This window comes from Sturnus vulgaris, chromosome 11 (assembly GCF_052056855.1).
Source record: "Sturnus vulgaris isolate bStuVul1 chromosome 11, bStuVul1.hap1, whole genome shotgun sequence".
Taxonomy (NCBI): Eukaryota; Metazoa; Chordata; class Aves; order Passeriformes; family Sturnidae; genus Sturnus; species Sturnus vulgaris.
The window spans coordinates 9,929,667-9,955,558 of NC_142253.1; the positions used below are offsets into that span (position 1 = coordinate 9,929,667).

The 25,892-nt window shown below is 42.8% G+C and overlaps 2 protein-coding genes across 3 annotated transcripts in view; one reads left to right on the plus strand and one right to left on the minus strand.

Annotated features, from left to right (window-relative positions):
- The window catches only part of LOC106850640 (netrin-4-like), a 41,876-nt gene extending 26,734 nt beyond the window's left edge, over positions 1–15,142 (minus strand). The window contains exons 1-2 of the mRNA XM_014872127.2: positions 14,666–15,142; positions 8,077–8,618 (exon numbers count right to left, since the gene is read on the minus strand). Of these exons, the coding sequence (XP_014727613.2) occupies positions 8,077–8,618; positions 14,666–14,732 (609 nt within the window). The 5' untranslated portion in view covers positions 14,733–15,142. The remainder of the gene's footprint in view (positions 1–8,076; positions 8,619–14,665) is intronic.
- Positions 15,143–15,961: 819 nt separating this feature from the next.
- The window catches only part of UROC1 (urocanate hydratase 1), a 39,277-nt gene continuing 29,346 nt past the window's right edge, over positions 15,962–25,892 (plus strand). The window contains exons 1-4 of one of the 2 annotated variants that reach the window (XM_014872112.2): positions 15,962–16,056; positions 16,809–16,933; positions 18,388–18,518; positions 24,979–25,109. In XM_014872112.2, the coding sequence (XP_014727598.2) occupies positions 18,393–18,518; positions 24,979–25,109 (257 nt within the window). In that variant the 5' untranslated portion in view covers positions 15,962–16,056; positions 16,809–16,933; positions 18,388–18,392. The remainder of the gene's footprint in view (positions 16,057–16,808; positions 16,934–18,387; positions 18,519–24,978; positions 25,110–25,892) is intronic. The other variant, XM_088171434.1, reaches the window with a different exon arrangement.

Below are 25,892 nucleotides of genomic sequence, written 5' to 3' on the forward strand. Positions count from 1 at the left end.
TTTAAGAAAGAATTTTATTTCTTTAAGAAAGGAGAAGGTATCACTTTGATAAAAATACAGAGTGGGGAATGCAACTATTTTGTCATAGCCCCAGCACAATTGTTCACTATAATGCTCAGCAAGTAACTAGGGCCTCATGCTGTTCTGGATTAATTTCAGTAGGAACTCAGTTCTATGTACTATTTTCTTTCCATAAAAATGGGATATTGGTATTCAAGTACTTTGTGCAATGGAAGGAATATTAATAAACTTATATCTGGAAAATGCCCTGAGAATTCCTGCAGATGGATGTCCATACATGCAATTTTAATAATTGCAAGCAAAAGATAAGAGTTTGGCCATCTCAACCATTGATGCATTAATCTATTAAAGATTAGATTATAAATGGATCTAAGTATTAATGAACTCCTAGAGTCATGAGCTGCAGGAAGAGACATTCCACCTTTTCACTGTGTTATTCGTTCCATTTATTTCAGTTCACAAAGTTAGTGATTCTAAAGCCTATGAAGCAAATTCCTTCTATACAGGCAGACATTTGACTTCTGCCTTTTGCAGAAAGGCAGAAATATTGTTATAATTTTTTCATTTCCCAGAGATATTGTGTGAATTTTCAGTTTTCCATTACATTCATGTAAAAGATGTAAAATTATAATGAAAAAGAAGTGTTTTCTTTTAATCAAGATGCAAGTTTTGAAAAGAGCTTCCCATTTTCACTGTAAAGCCATTTCTCATGCAATGAAATCTCTATCTGGTAGCAAGCTCTGTTCTATTTTATTGTAATAGACTGCTCTGAAATCTCCCAGTTGTTCCCCTAAACATCAGTGTGCAGCTGTCATAAAAGTAGCATAGGCACAGCTGCAGAAGAAAATCTGATGGTGAATGAGTCTGGTTAGGGACAGCCTGGAAATCTTTCCATTGAACTGGGTGGAAGTTGAAGGTGTGCAGCACCTCTATAATTTAACCCTTTGTGGAAATACATCCCAGGTCACGAGTTTGTCTCATAACCAGGGGCTGGCCCTGGAGCTGAATGCTGAGTAGGACGTTCATGCTTATCTGCATATCTGCTATTGAGCACATATTTGTCATTGTCATTCTCAAAAGTCAACCAGCTGCATCTCAAAAAGATGGTCCCTGTCCTCCCCTGACCTTCCTAAGAGCAAGGAAGTCTGGAAAATTCTGTAAATATGCAAAGCTAAAAGGCAGCCACTGTTGGGTGACTGATTTTGCTGTACACAAGTTGGCACAGCCTCACATTGTTTTATCACCAATCAAGAGATCAACTTCATTTCAGAGACAGTGTCTCAGATTTTTGATTTCTTGCCATAGGTTTTGCTTCTCCATTCCTGATGCATCTAATTCTGTTTTCTTAACCTGATCTTCCAGCCAGTATTAGTCAGAAGAGATGTGGGCACAACAAAGGTCCCCCCCTTGCTAACACATAGCCTAAGGTCAAGGAATATGAATCAGAAATGGAGGGCAGTGCCAATGCATGGCCTGCTACAAAAGAAGATCCTTATGCAGAGCAAGAATTTGATATTACAAATCATCCTTAAGCTGTGTTCATCATGCTGCACACAATCAGGTTAATAAGGGCAGAAATGTCTGTGTGCTTATACTGGGTCCATCAGAAGGAAGCTGCAATAAAAACTCTCATCACTCCTAAATCCTCTTCATTGAAAGATTTTCATGTGAGTTGATTTTGTTCTTAAAGGAACAGTAAACAATTGTCTCAGAATTTTTCCTACCCAGTGGTATATATCTTCTGTTTTATTTTATGGACTTCTATCTCGTGGTACAGTGGTCTTAACTAAGAAGTAATCTTTTTTTTCTGATTTACTGTTTGGAGCACAGAGAAAATCTAACTCTTCTCCCAGCCATTATAAGGTCTATTCTGACAACTCATGGAATGGTGATTTTTTTAGTCAAGATCCACTGCTTTTCTGTCCTTCCAGAGAGCAAAGCTGAGAAACCAGTATGGAATATAGTAAATATAGTTAAAGAAATAATTGTGCTTTTGATTTTTTAAATTTCTTTGATCGGGGTAAACTCAACTACCACCAAGACGGTGGCATCCTAAATTCATTCTGTATTGTCCAAATCAGAAAGGATTGATGTGCCTTCAGTTTGCATTTGCTTTGGGGTTATTCCAGTAATCCAGTTTATGCAGCATTTTAGTATTAATATTTAGGCATGGCTGCCTAAAAAATTATGGCATAATTGAAATCAGGCAAATCTAAGAGCCATGCAGACTTTTTGTCTTCCTGAAACAAATTGTATTCTGTAGGTTCAGGTTATCTGCAGATGTACATCCATGTAGAAAGGCAAGGGCTGTAGGGAGAAGCACTACCCTCTGTGAGACAGGTAATGTAGTTGGAACACATAATCTAGATTATTTGACAGAAAACCCTTCAGCTTTCAGTCTCTATACAGGGAATGGGCAAAACCCCTTTCATTCTACACAGGAGAACCTTATGTGGGGATGTGAGAACATTTCCATGCTCCCACAAAGTGCAGGGTCCTTTTTCATTACAGGGAATGGTGCTTGCTCTGAAATGGCAAAGGGTGGCACAAGGAGTTCTGTGATGTAGCAGCCTGACTGGGAACTGGACTGAGAACAGGGACACTCATTGCACTGCTGGATTGTCAGGGAAAGTTAAAACAGCCCATCACCATCAGTGTCAACCGTGTCAACCAAGCTGTGCTCCCGTGGGAGAGCATCCTTTACTTGTAAGTGGAGCCATTTACATCTCTAGGTCTTGGCTGAAATCTTACATATGAGCAGACTTAGCTAAATGTATAATCTCACCGTGACAGTGATGTGAGGACAAATGTAGAGCAAATATTTAAGTGTTCTTTTGCCTAGAGTTTGAAAAATTACAACAATAAATTATTAAGTTTCATAGCATTTTAGGCAACAATTTTTTTCACACTTGAAACATGGAAAAAAAAAAGCAATGGCTGCAACTCCACTAAGAGTTTATAAAAAAGGATGAGAAGAAAAAATAATTTGATATCTGCTGCCTTGTATGTTCAGAAAATGCATAAAATGCATAAAATGCAGAAGCAATGCTAAAAAACCCCCACAGCTGTGTCTTTCTGGTTGATTTATAATGTTCCAAATGTTTCTGAAATGGTTCATTACAAACCCGGTCAGAGTAGGACACTTGGTGCCCTCCTCAAGTTCACTTGCCAGGGATGGGATTGCTGGACCAGTCTGAGTCAGTTCAAATTCCCTTCAGAGACAAATCCTTGAGCCCCTTAATTCTTCCTGCAGGGAAGCAGGGCCTGGCAGTGCTATCAGGCTGTTTACACTGCTGGTGTTAACTGCTTCCTCTCAGCTCACCTCTGCCTTCTACCTGCCCTGCAGCTCAAGTTAAACCAAATGCTGAACAGTCATAACAATCAGGCACTTACCTACACTAGTGACTAATCCCTCCTGCAGTCCTTTCCAGATGGAAGTTGGAATAACCCAGCTGGAAGTTGGAATAACCCGAGCATCATGCAACTTTCAGAGGCCAGTCCTGATGACTGTTGGATAATTCACTGAAGTGCAAGACCCTGTCTTTGAATCTCAGCTATTGAGAATTCAACCTTGTGATGTGCTGAGCAGGTTTCTTTCCAGTGACCCCACTGCCATATGAGATCAGAACTCTAAGAAGTCACGGAAGCCTCAGTGGTGACCTCTTGAATTATTGATGTTGCCATTTAATGAGGGGTGTGGGGGTGTGTGTGTGCACAGGGAATACTTCTTTGTTTATCAAAAGGTTTGGTACGAATACAGTAAAAGAGGAGCTTGAGAAAAGAGCAGAAAATGCAGGTCCTTGGAACAGGATCACATGCATCCCACACAGAGCCTTGTCCCTGGCCTGGTTTGGTGCTTGGGTCCCACTGGTCCCCTCTGCCACATATGCTGCTCAGGAGGTCCCCATGGATGGAGAAAGGCAGCAGAGGCTTCAGTGTCAGTGCAGAGGAAAGGACCTTCCACAGCTGACTGTGCCTTCTCTCTGAACAACCTGGTGGCTTTTGGAGCAGACAGAACTGCACCCATCACAACCTGTCTTGGTCTGGCACTCACCAGTGGAGTGTGTTTAGAAGAGTGATTAAATGTCTTTTAGCTACAAAGAGGGTCCACTCATCTTTGACAAAAGGCACTGCTGGGGACTTCTGTCCCTAAAGAGGTCACCACAGGATACAAAACGGAGAATGAACAGGTCTTCTGTGCAAGGCACACTTAACATGTTGCCATAGAAACCAGTTCCTTAATTCAGGCATACACAATTCTTCCAGCCCCCAGTGAATTCCAGTAATGGGTTTATTATATCACACTTCATTGGTGTCATCTGTCACACAGACACTCACATAAATGAACCAGCCTTTGATTCAGAACTCCCTTCCACTAGCTAGACTCAGTAGGGGAAGGGTCTCCTTCTGGCCTGGTGGTTATGAGCAGGTCAGTGTTCCACCCCACTTTGCATGCTAATGTCTTCCTTCCATGCAAACATCATATTCAATGGAGGAGAACATTTGTTTTCATTTCCTGATATTCCAGTTTATTAAAAACGTGCTCTTAATCTCTCAGATCCTTGAGTGCACGTGCTGTCAGGATGCAGGTTCAAACATTTTGGTCCCTTTTTCCCCCACATGATGTTTGAACTGCAACTCACATTGATGTCTGATGCAATGCTGTGGTAATTTCTGCTTTTGTTTGGGCCAGACAAACAATTTATGTTAGCAGACCTGAAGGCTCATTTTAGGCTCCATGACAATATAGTACAGTGTTTTTAAGTTAGAAGAGCAGATGTATGGACAAGTGGGTAAAAAATGTCTCAATTGATTCATAAGATTCTATGCTAGCATTCCCTGTCGATGCACTTACAGATGATGAACAGACCTTAAAAATGTGGTTTTAGTTCATGAACTAATGATGAGGATCCTAGGATTTCAGATAGATAGATTCTATCTACTAAAGTATTCTGGATCTGAATGGGAGTAAGAGATTGCTTGAGTAAAAGAAAAAGATATATTAGAGAGTAATCTTGCATTTCTATATGAGGTGTTTCCCAATGCCTTCTGTCTCAGATGTATCTTATCTGAGATGGAACAGAGATATGTGACCCTGACAGAGCTGAAAAATAAGGGGCAATCTACCAGAGACGAGGGATATGCCTTAACTTAACATTATGTTCTGCTGTGACATTGTCACATCACTCATCCAAATGTCTTTTGCTCTTTCTAGTCTCCTAAAATTTTCTCTTCTGACAAATTTTTTACCTTGCTTTTAGGAAGAAACTCTTTCAGTGGTCTTGGTGGCCAGAATGTGCTGAGATGCATCTCAGTTTACAAATGTATAAACTACAGCTCTACCACCTTCTCCTTTCATGCCTACATTCTCAGTTCTGGAAGCCTGAGACCTGAAATCTTGTTTTATGATGTGTCTCAGCATGGGTTTTAAACCTAAGTGTTCTCACTAGGCCATCCTATTTTCTTTTTCTTTTTAAATACCTTTTGTACCCTGTTAAAAAAAGGAATTTGTATCTGTTCTCAGAATGAATAGGACCCAAGAATAACCTGAGTCTCATGTGGTGAAAATGACTTCAAACCCCTCAGTAAAGAAAACTGGCATTTATGTCAGAGCATTAATTAGCACTTAAGTTGGAACAGTTTTGATCATTTCAGACGTGCTGTCAGCTTGTGATGTGAGCCCCTCAGCAATCCAAGGCTTAGCCAGAATCAGTAACTGGGTAGGTCAGAGTGGAGGTGAAAAAGAAGCAGAGAACACTGAAGAAAATATTGGTGGGTATTCAGACAGCTGCCTTCAAAGTCACTTGAGTCAGTGCTTGAGGGATGCCCTGGTGACATTTGTGACATCCTCAAAACAAGGTGTAAAATTGCAGTTCTGAGGTGTGTGGGCAAAGCTCCTGTGAGACCTGTAGAACAGTGGCAGTGTCACTCAGGCAGATCTGGTGAGGTATCACTTTAAATAACTCTGCCTTCCTTTATTTCAATTCACAAAAGAATCTGCTATGTCATACTGCTGACCTGAAAAGCTTCTGCACCCTTGCCATAGGGACATTTCATGGATTGATTAAGAGGTCTCTGTAAAGTCTGTCCAGAGCTTGACAATCCTTGTGGGTTAATGTGCTGTGGAACAGTCTTTGTCTTGTCCCCTGTTTAATTGCCACACAGATTCCTGTGTGCTGCTTTCAAGCTTCAGCACTTGTCCCATGGAGGAAGTGACCTCTGGATCTATGCATGTTCATGAAAGTATTTGGGATCTGCAAGGGTAACCTGTAAATATAGGACTGGTCTTATTTTTATTCTTACTTTCTGACATCTACTACCATGCCATTGATTAAGCACACCCATGCTCATTTCAGTGTAGCTGCTGCCCAAATTGGCAGAATCACTTTGACACTTGTAACCACAAAGGCTTGTGTTGGATGAATGTTTTATTATTTGATTTTCTGCCATCTACTTCTCAGATTTGTTGTAGCAGCAGCACATGGTCTTAATGATATTCCTCAAGGTTAACACAAGTAAAGCACAAAAGCCAACATAGTGCAGGGGATACTGCACTAGAGAGGGAAGGGTTATTTTGTATTTAGGGCCAAGGCATTTCCCTCAGACCCTGTATTCTGTCCCTCACTCAACTGGAATCATCGTCTCTTACCACAAAACACTTCACCTTCCTGTGCTGCTCTTTTCTCATCTGTGAAATGGCAGCAGAACCCTTGTATGTGTGCTGAAGATCATTAACTGGGTCTTGCAAAGTACTTCCAGATTTTTGATTGGAAGGCACACAAGAATGGAAAAATATATTACTTGCTGAGATTCTTGACGTGGCAAATTGTAACCTCCCCACAGAAGACATTTGGAAGTATTTGACTTGGACTTGAAAATGAATCATGATAACTGACCAGCAGAATGACTACTCCAGAAATGAGTCTAGTAGTCAGATGATCTGTTCCAGGTTTCTAATATGCAGAGATGTTTCTTAGCCTGTTATACACAGATGAATTCAATCTCTCCCTACTGCTGTGCCCTGCCTCAGGTATAGTACCTTAGTTTCTTCTCATGTGCATTTTGAAGTGCACTGCTGAAACACTGAGTTTTCTGAAGCCTATCTGGACCATTCACCTCACACCTAAACTTAATTTGCAGATAAGTGATTCTCTAAATCTGCTGACCACTTCCAGACATTGAAACCAAATGGATTGTGACTTCTCTGAAGAAGAGAGAAGGAAGTAAAAGGACATGAAAAGATTCAAGCCTCTGCTGTAATTACAGGAATATTTTATAATCTTGCTTTGTGACTTTGTCTTCTCTGTAAAAGGATACCAATGATGTTCATGGTCTCTCCCATCTGAACTGTTTCAAGATTGATGAATGAAAAAAGTCTAATTGGTAGTTAATGTCAGAGGAATTTATCAGAACAATTGTACATTTATTTTAAAAACACTCTTTTGTGTATGTTTAAAAACAAATCAGAATATTCATACCAAGGGAGGGCTTTTCCCACCATTGAATAGTGAATCTTGGCTGCTCGCTCCCACTTCTGCTTCCAAGCATTTTCATTTCTGAAGCCTATGGCTTGATACAATCAGCCAGAGTCACCATCAGCAAGAAAAGTGAAAGCAAAACACTGAACTTGGAGGAATGATGTATTTAAAAGTCAGCCAATCATCTAAGACTTTTTATATAGAGAAGAAAAAGAAAGATCATGCAGTTCATATCATCCGGAAGTGAAAATGGTTTGAAATATCAGATTCTACAGAGGTGTGTTTCCCTACATCTGCTTTGCTAGAGTTCTAGTTCAGTTTTGAGCATCTGCAGTGTAAAAATAGGCAATGTTCATATTATCCTGTGAGCTCTCATAAAAGAAATTTGCTAAAGCATTTCTACCATTGATGTATAACTTCTCTTCTTCTTCTTCCCCTTTATTTGCTTAGCACAAAGCCTTTAGGAATGAGATACCTTTCTTAATTTATATGCACAGTATTTGAGATACACTCTGGTTTTCTGGCAGTCTTGAGCTGTTTGGCATTAAACTTAGTCCAAACCTCAATTATTGCTTACCTCTCCTCTGGTGCAGGGCACTGCATCTGAATACCTGGAGGTGCACATGGAGCCTTCCTCAATGAGATCATCCTGGAGCCCAAAAGTAGCTGTACAGTTGACAGAGAAATACTTGTAGGGCCTCCAAGTCTGCCCATAATCCTGGGATCTTTCCAACACCATGGCAGCCGGGCGGGGTGACTTGAACACAGCAATGACGTGGGTCAGGTAGAATTCTGTTTCAAAGTCCAGTCGGATTTCTTCTCTGTGTACCCCTTGGGCAGACTGCCACCAGGAGATGGGGTTTGCAAAGAAATCATCTGTCATGTCAGCAGGGAGGTGGGAGTTCTCGGGCTGGTTGGCATTGCACTTGGTGCAGCGGGGCTGCCCACAGCCAGGGGACAGGTGGTGGAGCAGGGTCTGCTCTGGGTAGGAGCAGAAGAGCTCTGTGCTGTTCTGGCCACACGTGCTGGTGGTCACTGGTGTCCTTCCCGTGGCCAGGTTTCCCACTGGAGGGTTGCAGGCACGGCCATTGCAGCGCAAGGCTCGCGGCCTCGTGGGATCTGAAGGACAGGGAAAAGAAACACAGCAAGGAGGATTTCTCAGGTGGTTCTCACCACGTAACCCAGGTGACAACACAAATGTCTGGAGTCCTCATCTGGGGAATGACATTGGAGAGGACACCTTCGAAGGAGAGCTGCTTTATTTTTTCACACAGAGTTGTGGGGTAATATCCCAGTAAGTCTAGTCCTTGTGTTTGGTGCCTAAATGCAATTGTGCCAGTCTATTGAATTTTATGGTTAACCAGAGAAATCTTGTGGCTTTTACTTTCACTCTAGTAAACTCACACTGAAGGAGTGAATCTATCCTTTATTTTCATGGTAATCAGAGACCAAAGTCAAACTGCACTGGACACTGTCAATAAAGAAAAGAGATGATTCCTGCTTAACAGTTTATGGACACTAATTACACACATAAACACATAAAGAAAGCCTGTATTTCTATAGCTGAGTGTTGAGCTTATGCTGCTTCTAATAAAATCAGGTGGAGTTATTAATTTGTAGCAAAGCAGAAAAACAGCCCTCTCCTTTGTTTAAATGCCTTGGTGTGGAGGTAAGTGATTGCATTCTTTTTGCCAAGTTTGCAAATACTGATGAATTTTTAGTATCTTCAGTGTATATATTTGCTTATTTATAAATTAAGAAAAGATAGAGATACTACTACAAAATCTTAAAGTTGTTTAAAAATCAGTAGTGTCTTGTGAGCTGGAATTAAAGATAATTCCAAAACTTTATTATTGTGCTGGAGAAAACTGCATTTCTAATGACATACAATGTTCTCTTTGCAACTTAACACTCTAGAAGGAGTTAAAGACTGACCTTGCAAGGTCATAAATCTAATCCAGGAGGTCACAAGTCAGATGACTGGATTTAGGTCCTACAGGAAATGACCCTTCCAATGAAACATAGGATGACCATAAACCCTGGGTAATCTAGGAGCAGTTAAAGGTCAGCTATAAGTTCAACATTCGAGGTCAAATTTTAAAATCCCTACTCCATTTATATTCAGCCTTTCCTTAGGTTAAATTAGTTTTAAAATCAAGTTGGGTCAAAGACAGGGGTCTCCAAATCAGCCTTATGAAAGTACTCAGATTGTAAATGTTGTTGAATGAAATGGACATTCCTCTTTCCACAAGGAAAATTTAAAGTGAAAAAATGCTTCCAGCTTGCATATTTTTGCTTCTGAGTTGATTCTGTCCTTAGCTCCTCACTGACATCTCTGCACAGGCCAAGAAAGAAAGGTCAAATATGAACACTGTTTTGGAAAACACCTCATGCATTTTGCATTCCAGGGTAAGGATGCAAAACAGTTATTGCATGCCAACTGAATCCCATTGCCAATGGTTTGTGCCATTTCAGCTTATGTGCCGTGTAAGGTAGTCCAAAACTTCAGATAGCAAGGAGGAGATCATCCACAAATGCTCTTGTCTGCTCTTAGAAATAGGTGGAAGCCACCTTCAAGGTAATTTGAAGTGTGTTGGCTTGATTTTCTTTCAGTACTGCAGTGCAGTCAGTCCCAGGAGCCTGGCAGAGCTCAGAGGGCAGCAGAGCCTGGATTACAAGTGCCCCTGACAGTCCTCAGATCAAGGAATGGAAGCACCCCTCCCCAGTCCCCCACCACTCCCTGTGCCAGCACAGACATGAGGAGCTGCAGATCCATCTGGAGAGGAATGAGGATGGGGATTTCTGGCTCTATTGGTTCTGTTTTGTGCTCCCCACCTTTAGCTGAACAGGTGATTCTCAGCACCACCAGAAGAAGGCAAAGATGTAATGAGGTACAAGTGCACACCTCGAGAATGTCTTTGCAAGTGGCACTTAGGTTCATGTCCAAAGTGCTTGGTAAAAACTGCTGGAAATAAGGAAGATAATTTCTGTGTTTAAAGTAGATTCAGTATTAACTGATTTTGCTAAGTGCTGCACAAATGTGTCATCTTTGCCTCCAGAGAATTTTAGTGGGACTGGTCTTACAACTGAGCTTTGAACAAGCATTAGTTCTAACTAAGACTCAGGTTACTTAGTTTTGATTAAGAATGGATCCATGTTACAAAATGTTATTGGATTATGGATGATTATGTATAAATATACCATGTAATTAAAAGAAATTCCATCTCTAGTGATGGATTACACCACTAAAGATTTCATAGAAGAAATGGGATCCTGGAGTTCTAAATTAAGGGAGTTACATAAGGGGGAGCTTTGCAGATAAGGATGTGAGAAAGCAGAAAAGGAAACATTTTCTAAAGGGAATGGCTGCTTTTTGTATTTTCCATAAATGGGCTATTAGATTAGTATTGAATTTTTAGCTTTTTTTTTGTGAGCCTTGAAAAGAAAGAAAGAAAGATGTTGTTTTTTCTCCTGAACAGCAGTCACAAGAAGGTTTATCTGCTCTGCCTGCTAATGCAGCAACATCAATAAACAGTTCCTGTCTGAAATGCTGTGTCATTAGGAAAATGGGAAAAGAACAAAGTGCAAATTAGCAGAAGGGAGTTTGAGAGAAGGAGAGAGATTGGAAAACAAAATCTGCAGTCGATTAAAAGCTTTGTATTTAAAGAAATCAATTGGCAGAACATTGCTTGGCCACAAGGATAGTGCAGCCTGTCCATCACTCACTGGTTCTGTGGAAACAACACGAAATATTGAGTCTGGGCAGCAAGGGGAGACTGCTGCAGGAGAGAAACAGCAGCCAGGAACACACAACTTACCCCAACTGCCAGGAGGACTCACTGAATAATTCATAGAGAATTAAACAGTTTGATTACGCATGGGCACTGCATGTTATTATGAGGTTGATTAGCTTTTACTCCATGGAGGGTGGCTTGGCTCCATAAATAGTATGATTAATTTATTTGTTTGTTTTCTGCTCCCTCAGAGCTGTGCCACAAAGTGGCAGGTCAATGGCACATGCCCAGCACGTGTTACAACAATGGTGTTATCTGATGATTAGGGAATCATACAGTTCAAGGGAGGTCATACTATTGATATTCCTGGGACACCATTTCAAACAGAGACCTCTTACTTCATAATCTTGTGATGCACTAAAACATTGTAGACCTTAACTAAAACCAGGTTCAATTATTTTTGTCTTCATTTTTTTCACTCTCCACTGGATACTCAACAGAAGAAAGGTCAACTCATCCAAAGCCTGCTGATATGACTGGAAAGATGCCTAATATTTTCTGAGTGATTTGAATTGGAATTTTTATTTCTTTTCCATATGTAGATTTATGATTTTGTGTGTTTAAATCTCCTGCAGTGAGTCAGGACAGTAAATTTCACATATCTCAGAAAGAGCAAAACCTTTGGGCATCTTCTGCTGTGTGTTTAATGGAGCAATTTCAGCATATATGTCCAACTTGGATTTCACTTGTTATATATCTGTTCAACTTTTTTCTTAATAACCAAGACCTTATAAATGTTATTCTAAATCTAACTACCCTGGGGACTCAAGTTGCTCAAGTTTTTCTTAGTAAGACCTAGAATTTTACCCTTTATCCCTGGTTTCAACAGCTGTACAACCCTTTGGTTTGCCTGGGGCCAACATGTGCTAAGTTTGGCTGAACTTCATCCCCTTATGAGGATCCCGGTGTATTTCTGCAGTAAAATAGTTCTGATAACTGGAGCTAATGAGCCTGCTGTCAAAATACCTCAGAGGTGGAATTCAGAATGTGCTGTGAAACCAAGCTCCATGACTTGAGGCATGGACAGAAGAAGAAGATCCCAGGCTGGGGCCCTCTTCCATCGTGCCCAGCTGCAGTCTGGCTGTCCACATCCTTCCTGGAGCAGCAGTGGGCTCCAGCACCTGCAGCTTCATTGGCAGATGAGCTGAATAACCTCAGACCTGATGAAACCAAGCCCTGCTAATCACCAGCTCCTGCAGCTCATATTGAGCTTGATGGTAGAAGTTTCCATTTTTGAGCCCATCCCACCTTCTTTGTCAGGGCTCCCAGTGGGATGAGAGCTGGCCCAGGTGCTGCTCCCCAGGGCTCACATGAGGAGGTCTGGGGCTGAAGCAAGAGCCCAAGCTGCTGTCAGCTCCACTAAGTGTCCCTTATGCAGGAGTTTTCAGATCACTGCAGAGTTGATTTGAGGGGAATAATGCCCTCCACCCACATAACACAAGGGGAAGGATTGTCCAAGTGTCACATCTTACAACATAAACCCAAGCTGAGTGCTCCAGCCTAATAAATAAGGTGTTTGGCTTTTTGTTTGGGTGCTCTTTTCCCCATTATATTTGAAGGTCTAAGGAGTCAATCTTGACAACACAGACTGTCTTGTCTGCACAGAGGTGGCAGAAAGCAAATATTGGACTCCCAACAAATATTATGTGCCTTTTACTCCCCATAGGCTAATGAAGTATGCCAAAAACATACCACTCTGTACCTGTCTCAGCTCTAAATAAGGAATCAAAACTTAACAGGCAACCCTTGTGCTTTCACAGGCTGATAGTTTGTGCAACCTTTTATTCAAACACCAAATATTTATTTAAAGGGACATTGAATCCTTAGCAGCATCACCTTCAATATCCAATTGTTTTGCTGCTATTCACTATGTCCTACACTATTATTCTGAGCGAGTTGAGCTCCAAACAGAACACACTCCCTCCCTGCCAATTCATTTCCTAAGCAGCCAGCTGGGAGCTGTGTTTCCTTGAAGATTCATTTTCTCGTAGTGAATTGGATGCAGAGCAGATTTAGGCTAGTTTGTAACAGGCTGCCTTCTGCAAGTGTCAGCAACTTCACAAGAGATCTCTGCAACCTTCCTGTGCTGCATGTCCACATATGTATCCTATAGGGAACCTACATGCTGGCCTGGGCACTAGAGAATGCCCAGAATGAGACACTAAGAGACTTAAGGCACATGTGCCCCCTCCTCTCATTCCCTGTCACGTTGTGACAGCCTTTTCCCCGAATGAGTTGCTGGGTAATATGACAGAATAGTAAATTTATGAGCTGTTTTCAGTTTTTAAGACAATAACTCTTGCAATTATGGAAATTCACTGTCTGTTATCAGAGGGGTTCTAGCTAGGGAATAATCTGAGCTGAATCCTCTTGATCTGCTCTGCCTTCACTGGAACTTGCAGGATAGCTGAGCCCTTCAGCTATCAAATCACTGTCAAAGCCTTGCTTTAAATCACTGCATGAAGAGTGTTGTTCCTGTCCTAATGCTCTGAGCACACAGGTGAAATTAAAACCATTGAAATGCTTTCATGTAAAGGAAGAGAGATTCCAAGACACTATCTCAAAGAAAAAGTCACCAAGGATGAACCGTTTTTTCATCAATAATTATTTTTATTTTTTCTGACCTGATTCTTGTAATTAATCCCTTTTGAACTTAAAGATGTATTAAACCTCAACAGAAAGGACAAAAATCCAATGCTTTACTTCCTTTCCTTTAAGGAATTTGTCTTCATCATAATCCAGGTATTTTTAGAACCCCATGTAGGTACCATTAAGTAAGTATCATTCCTATATATGTTTATTTGTACACCCACATACACAACTCATCAGCTTCTCTTTCAGTTTTAATCCATTTTTCTCTAATGCTAATTTAATCCTGTCGTCCGCATATCAACTATTCAGTTAAAATTTCCTAAACAGTGTCTCTGATTTTTAATGATGCAATATTAAGTTAACAGAGAATAATTCAGATTTCTACACTGATGCTTTCCAAGGATGTTGTCATTTCACTCTCCTCCTGCCTAGGAAGGCAGTGTTTCATCCTCAAAACAAACATCCAGCATATCTCACTCCATCTACCTCTTTCTTTCTCTCTTACTTTTCTTTTGTTTTCAAAAATGACACACTCCTTTCTTTTAAGGGTGTAGGAACCTATGACATCCTATGATAAGTCTTTGGAAGGAGACTGAACTATAAAGCTGGGTATTGCAGGGAATAAGAAGCATTTGTATATATCGACTAACACAGATTCCTTGTAAAAATCAATCTGTAATAATTTATTTTTCACAAACAGACCTGATTTCTATCCCCTTTCCCCTTGCTAAAGTTAGCATAAATTGTTGCAGAATGGCAATATTGATTTCTTTTGCTTACCTGTTTCCCCAAGTCCAGCAATAAAATATTCCAAGAACACAATCAGCATGATGCCTTTATGCTGCATGGCTGTCAGCAAAATATTTGTCCTCAGTGAAGCAAAAAAAGACCTGCAGTAATCTACAGGTTTCGTGCTTGCATGGCTTTTCTGTGTTTTCCTTCTTTCTGCTCACCTTCCTCCCAGTGTAGGGGTCAAGGCTGCTGTCTCATTCTTCTTGTTCTCGTTTGGGTCCAGAGGTGGTTTAGTTTTTTTTAGGGCTCAGATGCCTTCTGGGTGTCAGGCATACATTGCTTCCAATAAATAAATAAATAGCGAGGGGTTTGTGTGCCTTTAGCCCTCTCCATGCAGCGGGCAGGGGACGTTCACATCTCTGGCGCAGCCCCTGGGATGCAGCATCGGGGGCTGGTGCGAGGCGCAGCTCTGCTCGCTCCGCTCCTCGCCGCTCCTTCGGATGCTATTTCGAAACTTTCATTTCTGCTCCTGCCTTTCGGGGCAGCTCCGGCTCGGCTGTGCCCGGCTTCGCCCTGGCAGCCTTCCCTGGCCCCGCAGCTCCCCGGGCTGGCCAGGGGGTCCGGGCAGCCTGAGCCCCGCTTTGTTAGGAGGTGCCCCCCGGTACCTTCTCTCCCTGCAGCATGGGGTCATAAGAAGAAAAGAGTTGGCTTTGGTCCCTGAGAGATGATGAGAAGCAAGTGCTTTCTTGGCTCTTCTCTCTCTTTATTTTGGTTTGTTTTATTTTATTTTATTTCCCTCCTCCCTCCGCTGTCACGGAAGCCGCTTCTCCCCCACCTCCAAGGGATTTGCTTCACACAGCGAGCGCCAGGGGAGTGGAAAACAAACGCAGCGCCAGCTCTGGGGGCCGGTGCCCGGGCAATCCCCGGTGTGTGCTGCTGGCCCGGCTCCGGCAGGGGCTGCGCTCCCGGGATGGAGGTGCCGTGCCCAGCGCCCAGAGCAGAGCGGGGAAAGGCAGGGGGGCTGCAGAATCCTTCCTCCCTCCTGCCACAGCAAGGCTCAGGGCGGGGGGTCCTGCCCTCCCGAGGGCGGGTTAGTTATCTGCAACTTTTGTCTCTGCTCCCTTCATCCTCTGTCTAGCGCATCTCTCCGTCCTAACCGGGCACTTCTCCCCAGTTCTCCTCCTCTCTGGTCCTGTCTGGCTGCAAAGGGGGGATTATTAAAACATGTGATCTTTTCCCTGGGCTTTATATGAGCTTTTTTTTTTTTTTTTTTTTTTTTTTTTTCTTCCCCTGCCTTTATTTATTTATTTTTTAAAGGTCGGTACCGCACCTCCTCTCGGCTGGGCTGGTCCTGGCTGCGCTCAGCTGCGGGAGCTGTTTTCCAGGCGCATCCTCTCCTCTCCTCCCGCAGCCGGGCTGGCTGTGCGTGCGTGTGTCCTGTGCGTGTCCGTGTGTCCCTGTCCGTGTGTCCCTGTGCGTGTCCTTGTGTCCCTGTGCATGTGTCCCTGTCCGTGTGTCCCTGTGTGTCTCTGTGCGTGTCCATGTGCCCCTGTGCGTGTGTGCCTGTCCGTGTGTCCCTGTCCCTGTGCGTGCCCGTGTGTCCGTGTCCGCGTGTCCGTGTCCCTGTGCGTGTCCGAGTGTCCGTGCCCGTGTGCTCGTGTGTCCGTGTCCTTGTGTCCCTGTCCCTGTGCGTGTCCGTGTGTCCGTGTGTCCGTGTGTCCGTGTGTCCGTGTGTCCGTGTCCGTGTGCGTGTCCGTGTCCATGGGTCCCTGTCTATGTGTCCCTGTCCGTGTCCGTGTGTCCGTGTCCGTGTCCGTGTGTCCGTGTCCGTGTGTCCGTGTGTCCGTGCGCGGCGCCGGCGGGGCCGTGTCCGTGTGTCCCTGCAGCACCCTCTGCCAGCCCGGCCGGCACATGGCAGCTGCCCGGCACCCCCGGGCACGGCGGCCCCGCTCCGCTGTCACTGCACAGAACGGGCAGGAGCTGGGACAAGCCGGGCAGAGAGGGGACTGGCGACTGCCCGGGGCTGGGGGCTCTGTGCTTCCAAAATCCCTGAGCCGGGTTCGGTAACTCTGGCACAAACCCAGGGACTCGGAGAGCGTGCAGCAATCACAGGGTGAAAGTGCCCAGCCCTAGAAAACAACCTAATTCAGAGGGTATCAGTTCCCCACATTTTTGTTCTCTCTTTGTTCAGGTTTCTCACCATTAACTTCTCTTGGGGTCATGGGGGAAGCAGGTCTGATGGGAGTGCAAATGCAGATAAGGTTATTCTTGTGCCTCTGTGTGTGCAGGATCAGACCTTAAACGGATTTGAAGAATGTAAGTTGTACAAAGAAGAATAAGGGAAGATTTATTTCCCTTTGGGGTGGGAATGTTTATGTAAGGCAGGGTTATCTGGCTAGATTTTGGGGTAGAATTTTCTGACTTTACCCTTCCTTTTTTTTTTTTTTCTCTTTTTTTTCTTTTAAAATATAGAGGCTTTTCTGTCTCCTTTTTGTCTTTGGCTTTTGTTTGAAAGCAGCTAAAATACTGTATAATTACAAAACAAAATTCTCCTGCTGTAAATGACATTATCCTTCAGAGGGTCTGAGTCTGCTGTGTGCTCAGCTCCCCTGGGATGCTCTGAGTTCTTTCAACTTGAGCATCTTCACTGGGAGCTGGGGATGTGCAGGATGTCCTAGAGCTAAAGCAGATCTGACATTAATGAGAGGCTGTCATTTAATAATTGTGCTTTGTTGTCACTGCTTGTTGAGTGCTGCCTTTGTGGGGAAATGCTGTATTTTTTCATTTGCAGGTTTTAGACTCATTTCTAACTGAAATGCCTTGCCCAGTTAATTTCACCAGGCTTAAAATGTGGCACTTATAGTTCAATGGATGTAATAAAGGTCAAGAAGCTTCTGTATAATTTAAACAACAAGCCAGAATGGAGAGCAAAGTTCACCTTGCAGTGTTAAGTGGAAAATCAAAGTTAAGTACATTCATTTACCTGTGATGCCTGGATGGCAGTACAAGACTTTCTAGTTGTTGACTGTAGGGTTTAAAAGTGACATAGGACTGAAAGCCTTCATTATTCTTCCCAATTATTGCCTGTCTTGAGAAATCCACTTCCAGTGCTAATGAGTACATTTCCAGTTCAATGCAATGAAAATCCATTCATGCCTGTGAGCTGAGAGGAGCTAACACCTAAGGGGGAAATGCTGCTGTTATGATGACCACTGCTGATGTCTAGAAGATGAATTGATGAGATCTGAGGAACTCCCCATACCCAGGGGTGTCAGAGAATGCCCATCTTAACTGAACAGTGTGCAAGAACAGTGATGTGAATAATCCTTAACTTTCATCCGTTCCTAAGCTATAATAACATTAATGTACAGTTCTTGATGTCTCAGTCAATATTCCTATTCCAGACCATGACTCTCACTCAGACATTGAGGGGTTCAGGTGTTTTGGAAAGTGACTGAATTTTCTCTAGTGACTTAGCACAGCACCAGTTGACAAAGCACCCAGAGAAAAATCTGCCACACTGTGAATCATTCATTTTGGGGGAGGAGGGAAGAGCCAATGGCATGGCACAGAGGGGGAGGTGTGTCACCTGTACCACCTGCCCTGACAGCCCTGCTTGCAAAAGCCAGAGGACAGTCTGTCCCCTTGGAGATCACCCTGGAGTGGTGGCACATTTAAATTGTGCAGCTTCTTGCCTTCTTGCACCCTTCCTTGTGCTCCCTTTCCTCATACTTCTCCAGTTTGCCTTGCCTTTCCTCCTATTTCCTCAGCAGCTATGACCAGCCTGAAGGATATCTGTCGTGGCCTTCCTCTAAACCCTCTGCCTGAAAACAAAGGTCGGAGAAAAGGAATACCCCATGCACCTGTGAGAACACCCAACCTCACTGCTGAGGAGAAAAAGGTAACACAGGGTTTCACAGGGCTTCATTTCCTTTCAGATAAGGCAGCTTGGGGCAGCAAACCTGATTGCCTCAAATGCTTTCTAAATGGAAAGCTAACTTTGTGTTAAATGTATTTCCTTGGTGTTACAATACAATAGTGAACTCTGTATTGGGACAAAGGACTGGAAGCTCTTTGTTTGCTTCCTTTCTTCCTCCTCCAGAATAACTGGGTTGATATGAGAGAGATTTTCTGCACAACACCTTCCATGATTTTAAATGGCTAAACAAGCAGCATTAGTCTTCAATGCTATCAATCCAGCACTGTTTCTCAGATGTGAAATTCAGAATGCTGTTGCAAAACCATTGCATATTTATGGGAGTGAAAGCTAACCCCTCCAATGCAATAAACATCAAAGGTGATGAATCAGCATCAGGGTAGCAGCTACACATCTGTAAATATGCATAAAAAATCCAAAGATGACTTATTTTAGCCAGTAGTCTGAGAATGCAATTTAGGTGAGTTTGTAGGGAGTTAATTATTTGTCTTTGGTTGCGTAATTATTTTCCTGCCTCTTTTTGTTTAAATAGTCTTCATACACACCAAAGTAATCGTTGCTTTATTTCATGTTCAAGACTAAAAAAATCAGCAGCAGAAAATGGTGGTCAATGGGTGGAGTTCCTTAGGAATTTGTGTGGGAGAGGAAAAGGTGGGTTCCTTGGTTTGGAAGTCTGTGCTTCATCACATGTAACATCACTTACACTGAGACATTCTGGTCAGAACACAGAAGTTCCTTCCCCAATAACAACTTGCACACAACTTCCTTGCCTTCGTGGGAGTTCCCCACTGGCATCAGCAGTCAAATTCTTTCAAAGTCACTTCCACAAACAGAGGAGAGTCTAGTCAAAGGGTAGAAAGAGGAGCAGCTGTGAGATATCCAAAGAGGATTTACTTCAATGGCAGGAGCATTCATGGCTGAGGCATCCTGTCTGTGCCTGGGACAGCTCAGACCCATGCAAATGTGGTTCCTATGTGTGCAGAAGGGCTGTGGTGGTGGCTGTGAAGATAAAGGAGTGGGGAGTGAGTTTCACTGCCTGTCAGAACATTGCCAATCATCTCTGTTTTATTCCTTTGCCTTTCTTACATCACTTTTCTCCAGAAGTCTGATATAGCAGGAAGGAGTTCATGTTTCAGGAGAGGAGATGGTGTCTCTCAAGAGGATGCCAAACCTTGCTCTCTAACCTGTGGAGGGGAAGGCAATGACAAGGTCTTCACTCCGTATATAGAATCTGGAATAGTTTCCTGCCTTCTTTAAGGTTTGGAGCAGTAGACTGATTTTCTGCCCCCAGCTGACTGTGTAACATCCATCTCTCATCTCTCCATTTACCTACTGCATGTGATAAGAGGTCATGCTAGTTGGGTATTTCATTAGACTATTAGAGATTTTAAGGCTTCCTTTATGATTTACTCTATCATTAGTCCTCCACCTTAAACTCTTAGGAGAATTAGAGGCTCAGCTAGTATTTGTTTCATATCTAAAAGTTCAAATCTCTTTTTTTAAGAGGTGCTCTATGCTTAGAAAAGCATGTAGATAAAAGATTCTCTGTCTATAAGGTTTTTTTTTTAAGTCTTGAGACGGGCTTCCATGTATTGTTGACAGTGTGCAATGCTGAGCATATTATGAGACTTGTCTTTATGTATGGCTTCATGTTCAATTTCTAATTGAAATATTCAGAGGGAGCTTTGACAGAAGTGAAGTTAATAATGCTCTGCTGATTTCCTCTGGATTTGTCCTTCTTTTCATATGCCTTCATTCCAGTTTTAGTTCTTGTTACAATAATAAACCTTACCACTGCCAGTATTTTATTTTCTTGGGCTTCCTTTTGTGGTTATAGCAGAAATCCTGTAAGTGAGATTTATAAAGAACTGTGTGTTTTGGGACTTGCTGAAGAAGTATCTAATTCTTCCTATCATACCAACTTTAATCTTCCTGGATAAATTGAGCCATATCTCAGAACTGATTCTGATTATATGTTTCCTGAATTCTCTTCCTTCAGCATTCTTTGCCTGAGGCCTGAAACAGCCACATCCTCTCTCTTTCCCTCCCTCCACAGCTCAGGAAACCCTAGCTTTCTGTTTCTCAGCATCTGTAGCTTAATGTAAATATGCCTCAAAGAAACTACCCTTAAAATCTAGGTGTGGTGTGTGCTTTGCAGAGCAAGGGTGTTGCATGCTCTGTACTCACTGACATTCCAATAAAGCTGGAGCAACTTAGAAAGAATGGGCACTTCTCTATGTTGCTCAGGATCAGAAAAAAACGGTATGGCTTTATCCAGACAGCAATTTCTTTATGGATCTTAGAGCCAAGCCATGTTACAGTCCCCAGCAGGACCCTCTCTCCCCTGATTGCAGTACCTTGTGTTTCTGGGCTGCTACTGAGGTCAGTAATGGGCCCTGATGACCCTGACGAGCCTCGCCTGAGGTCTCCCCCCACACCTCTGCCCTTAGGCTTGGTGGCTCCATTTAGGCTGAGGACTGGGGGTTCAGTCTCAGCTATGCTGGAGATGTTTTTGGCTCTGTTTAGGCTGTCCCTGCACTCAGCCATGGTCCTCCTGGGTCTGCTGTCCCACTCTGAACCTCCCTGGCGATCCCTGTGCTCCATCTCTCCACGGTAACCAGCCAGGTCCTGGCTCACACTTCCAGCTTGGTCCTGGACCTGCAGGTCAGCCTGGTCTTGCCTGGTGGAACCTGGCTGCCCCCCTGCCATGCCCTGCTCTCCTCCCTCAGGCAGCACAAGGCTGGGGCCTGCCCTGGCTGTGCTGGCTCTGCTTGGCTCCCTATTCCTAAGGGAGCAGCTGGCACCTCCTGCTTGGGGACATCTTAGGATGAAGAGCTGAAAACCAGAGCCTGAAAACTCATTCAGCACCTGAAGCTGTTCTTCAGCCTTCTGCTGAAGAAATGGAAGGTTTGACCTTTATAATTTCTTTGCATATCCAGAAATGAGGCTACTTCAACAACTTTATATGTGGTTTGGGAAGGTTGGCATATTAGCTCCTGTTTTGGGACATCTGGATGATAAAGAACTTGGTTAAACTTTCAAATCTTGTAACCCATTTATGACAATGGCTATAAGAAATCTCCATGTTTACTCCCCAGCTGAGCTGGTTGAAACTCGGACCTATCAGGCAGGGTAATAAATGAAACAATCCTGCTTGCTGCTTAGAGAATAGTGCCACCAAAGGCCCTGGGTCTGGGTGTCATCAGGCAGAAGATGACAAGAGAGAGGCAAGCGCCATCTCCACTGGAAAAGGGGCAGAACAAAGAGTGAAGTTGTAGAGTGAAACCAGTCACTTCCTCTCTTTGTGCTTCCTTCCCCTTAGTGAACAGGGAGACTGCAACTCTTAATGCCTGAGAGTCTCAAGGGTCTTAAATTGGAAGTCCTGATGATGCATTTCAGAAAATGGAAATGAATGACATTCTCTCTGAATAGGCTTCCTTCTGGCTCTTCAACTAACACCAATTAACAAACAGGCTGGTTTACTTGATTTCTCAAGAGAATCCCCCAGCAAAGAAACTTACAGCTGATTGATTGGATTACATGGGCTCTCTTGATTATATTTTAGCATTGAGAGGTCTAAATCTTGATTAAATAGCAGTAGAATCCTGTTATAACATAAAAGTTTTAGAGAGTATAAAAAAAATATACCCTAATAGTGGTTAGTGCTTAAACACAAGAACCAAATGTTAGATCCAGCTGGCAGATTTAAGAGGAAGACTTTTCATTTGCTTACATTGTACAGGGTTGAATTAAATAAGTAACTCAGCAAATTCAGAGCAGATAATTTTTTAAAACAGCCTATGAAACTCAGGATTATAACTGCAAATAATATTTTTAAGACACCAGTGAACTCTGGACCTGCTTTTTCAGAGATACTGAGCATGTGCAGCTTAAGTTTCTGTCAATGGAAGTTATGAAAAGGAAGAATACGTAAACATAAAATACAAAAAATATTCAGAACACAGTGTGTCAGAGGTAAATCAATCCCTCTAAAAGGCTAAGATTATGGTTTTTTATGGTGTTTTAATGAAATATATTGCCTTCCCACAAAAGCATAATGATCAGCCTATTTGAATTTGCTCCTTGAGTGTCTTTCTCAGGTTATTCAGTTTATGACTCAATAATGAATATGTAAAATTTTTCCCGATGCACATGGCCATTGCCCTTTCATAAAGCAGTCAGGCTTCATCTAAGCAATTTTGAGCACCCTGGCTCTTTTACTGAGAGAGTGTAAAACAATCTCTTACATTTAAATTCTTCTAATTTCAAGACTACATTTTTTAAACGTAATTCACAGCTATTTATTCATTTTCCAGCATTTCCTTGAAGCTTCTTCCTGCTTTGACATATCACCTTTATTCTGTTCAGCTAAACAAGCCATAGTCTTAATCCTCTTCTATAAAATGTCTATTGTCTGTGCAAGGTGCCTTTCCCACATTTCATGTAACATTCACGTTAATGTTTCATTAATGTTTGGATCTTGAAAAGTCAGGCTTCTGATAATGTGTAACATTTATAGGATAGGGGCTCAGTTTAAGTGAATTTATTTGAAAATCAAAACAGATTTTTCTTGCTTGAACTAAATGGTGAAGAAAAATATTTGCCCATCAGTTTCATTTTAATACAAATATATATTGATTGAAGACTATGGGTGTTCCTTGCCACAATGGAAGCCTTAGAGTTCTCAAAAGTGGTAAAAATACCAACATTTGCCTCTTGATTTTGTTGCTTTTAGGGATGCAGGTGATTTTATTTTTGCTTTAGAAATTTCTCATATCTAGAGTCCCCTGTGATGACTGCTCACCTTTGACACTGACTTTGAAAATCCCCTATATTTTGACATTGTATGGATAGAGGTGGGATTTTTGTGTTTATTAATAACATGCCCTTGAAAAATGACTGCTTATCTAACTGGAGAAGAATGAAGTGGTATTAGAAGATGGAATTTGCATTTTCTCATCTGGTAAATAGGTTTTCCCCCTCATCATTCTCTGTGTGGAATGGCAATTCTAATTTGTACTGGTCTGTTCCTCAGGTGGTGTAAATCAGCACAGCCTCACTGATCTTGAGGCATTTTGGTTTTATGATTCCTTTAGTGTTCTCTAAGGGATGTGAGACCAGAGTGCTCAGATGAAGCAGCTCGAGAGCTCCAACCATCACAGCCACACCAGGGACAGGCTGAATGAGGAGTTCTGTTCCTGAGCTGAGGGTTTTGTGGAGCTTTTCAGCACTGCTTACCAGGGTGGCTGGGGGTGATAATTACACTGGGCATTTCTAGATGCTTTGCTCTGGGTATCTGCACTCCAGCCCACCCCTCATCCCCTCCAGGAGGCACTTGCTTCCACAACTGAGCTGCCAATGGCAGGAGTCACAACATCTCTACTCAGCCCTCTCAAAAACTGAGCTGTTATCAGATTTGGAATAAAACTTGATCCCTTTCTATTATTTCCATAGCCATTAAAAAATCAGCTGAAGGAAAATACGAAATTCCATATGATTTGTGAATCTTTTCATCTAAAAGTCCTTTGGATGGTGTAGCCATTTGCCAGCGAACTTATAAGATCTTTGCATGAAACTGGCTATTTAAAGATGACAAAATCTTTGTTCTCATTATGGTTTTAATCAAATGAAACACAGACTACAGAGACATGCCTTAACAGGCTGTTACTAAAGATAGTGATTTATTTATGGTTTCTTTCATCCAAAAGGACATATTGTACTTTGCAAACCATGGCTAATGTCTTTGAAGGCAATAGGGAGTGTAAGCCACGTAGTATCATCTGCAGAATTTAGCTGAGTGCCTGGTAATCACTTCAGCTAATTTAGAAGTGATACATGTAACATCAATAAAATAATGTAACCCAACACCCTCTGCAATACATTAGAATGCTAAATGGAGTGAATCTGCAATAAAACTTAGCCCACGAACATCTTCATCTGGGAGTATGTCACATAACTCTGGGCTAAGGTCCCTTTTTGAATGGAAAGCACAGTAGGATGTTCAGTGCCTTGGAGTTTAGGGACTTTGTTTTAAGGATTTCTGAACAATGTTTCCTTGGTAATTCAGTGCTTCCAGCACTGTGAGAGAGAATTTGTCCATGCCTGATATTGATAAGGTTGAGCATGATTTGCCAAATCTCCAAGGTGTCTCCATGCAGATCAGGGGAGGCAGGTGGGAAGGGGATGGTTACATGTTTACTCCCGTTGAACCTACAAGGAAAGATGCCCGTAGAAACCCTCTATAGGGAAGCAGGAATGAAGCTCCCCTGGTGTGAGCTTGGCCTTTAGAATTGCATTGTCCTTGTAACAGCTCAGGCAGGCTTCCAGCTGAATCTGGTTAAAGTTCAGGGCCACCCACTTACCTCCATTTCTCTTGTACCTTGTTTTTTCTCTCTTGTTTATTTTTGTGTGTGTTTTTTGGCAGCTGGCTGTGCGCAATGCCTTGCGTTATTTCCCACCTGAAATCCAAAAGAAGCTGGCGCTGGAATTTGCTGAAGAACTCAGGCTGTATGGCCACATCTACATGTACAGATTCTGCCCAGATATTGAGATGAGGTGAGGACTGGATGGTTCACATTGTGTCCAGCTGCCATTTACTTGCCAGCTTTCACCTATGGATCTGACCTTTAAAGAGTGGCACTGCTGTGTCCTAATTTACCTCTTGTAGAAGTTGTCATAACATATCGATGGAGCTCATCATCTGATAATTTGGATGCTCTGTGTACTGCAGTGATTTCATTTCCAGGGAGGGTTACTGCATGTTTTGGGATGCTCCATGGGGCCGGGAGGGAAGCAGTGTGTTCCCTTCTGGATGGGCTGTGCTGGGCCTGGGCAGCTCAGTCAACACAGGGAAAGGACTGAGCCAGGCTGTGCATGTGGCAATGCCAGCTTTGCCACACACGGGGATCCCAAACACTCTGCCCCATGGCAGGACTAAGTTTCCAGAGGCCAGTCATCACTCAGAGACCTCCAATGACAACCCGGACAGGAAACTTGCAATAGTTTTGAGCTGCTGCAAGTCAAGTCCTAACTGAAACAAGAAGTAAGACCAGGTGAGTGGCTGGTTGGTTGAGCATGCTCTCAGAGCAGAGGAAGCTTCCTGGGCTTTAAAAGTAAGGCAGTACATTTTTTCCATTGGAACCTTTATGTGACCCTGGTGTGTAATAAGCTGTGCCTGTTGGTCTTGGACCATCACTTCATTCTAGGGCTGCTGGGGCTGATGTTTGTGAAGCAGAACAGATTTAGTGAGGGCTGCCAGGGGCTGGCTGCTTTTTTTAGACTGATTGATTCCTTTTTGCATCAGCAGGGGCCTGGTTAATATCCATACGGAAATCTGAA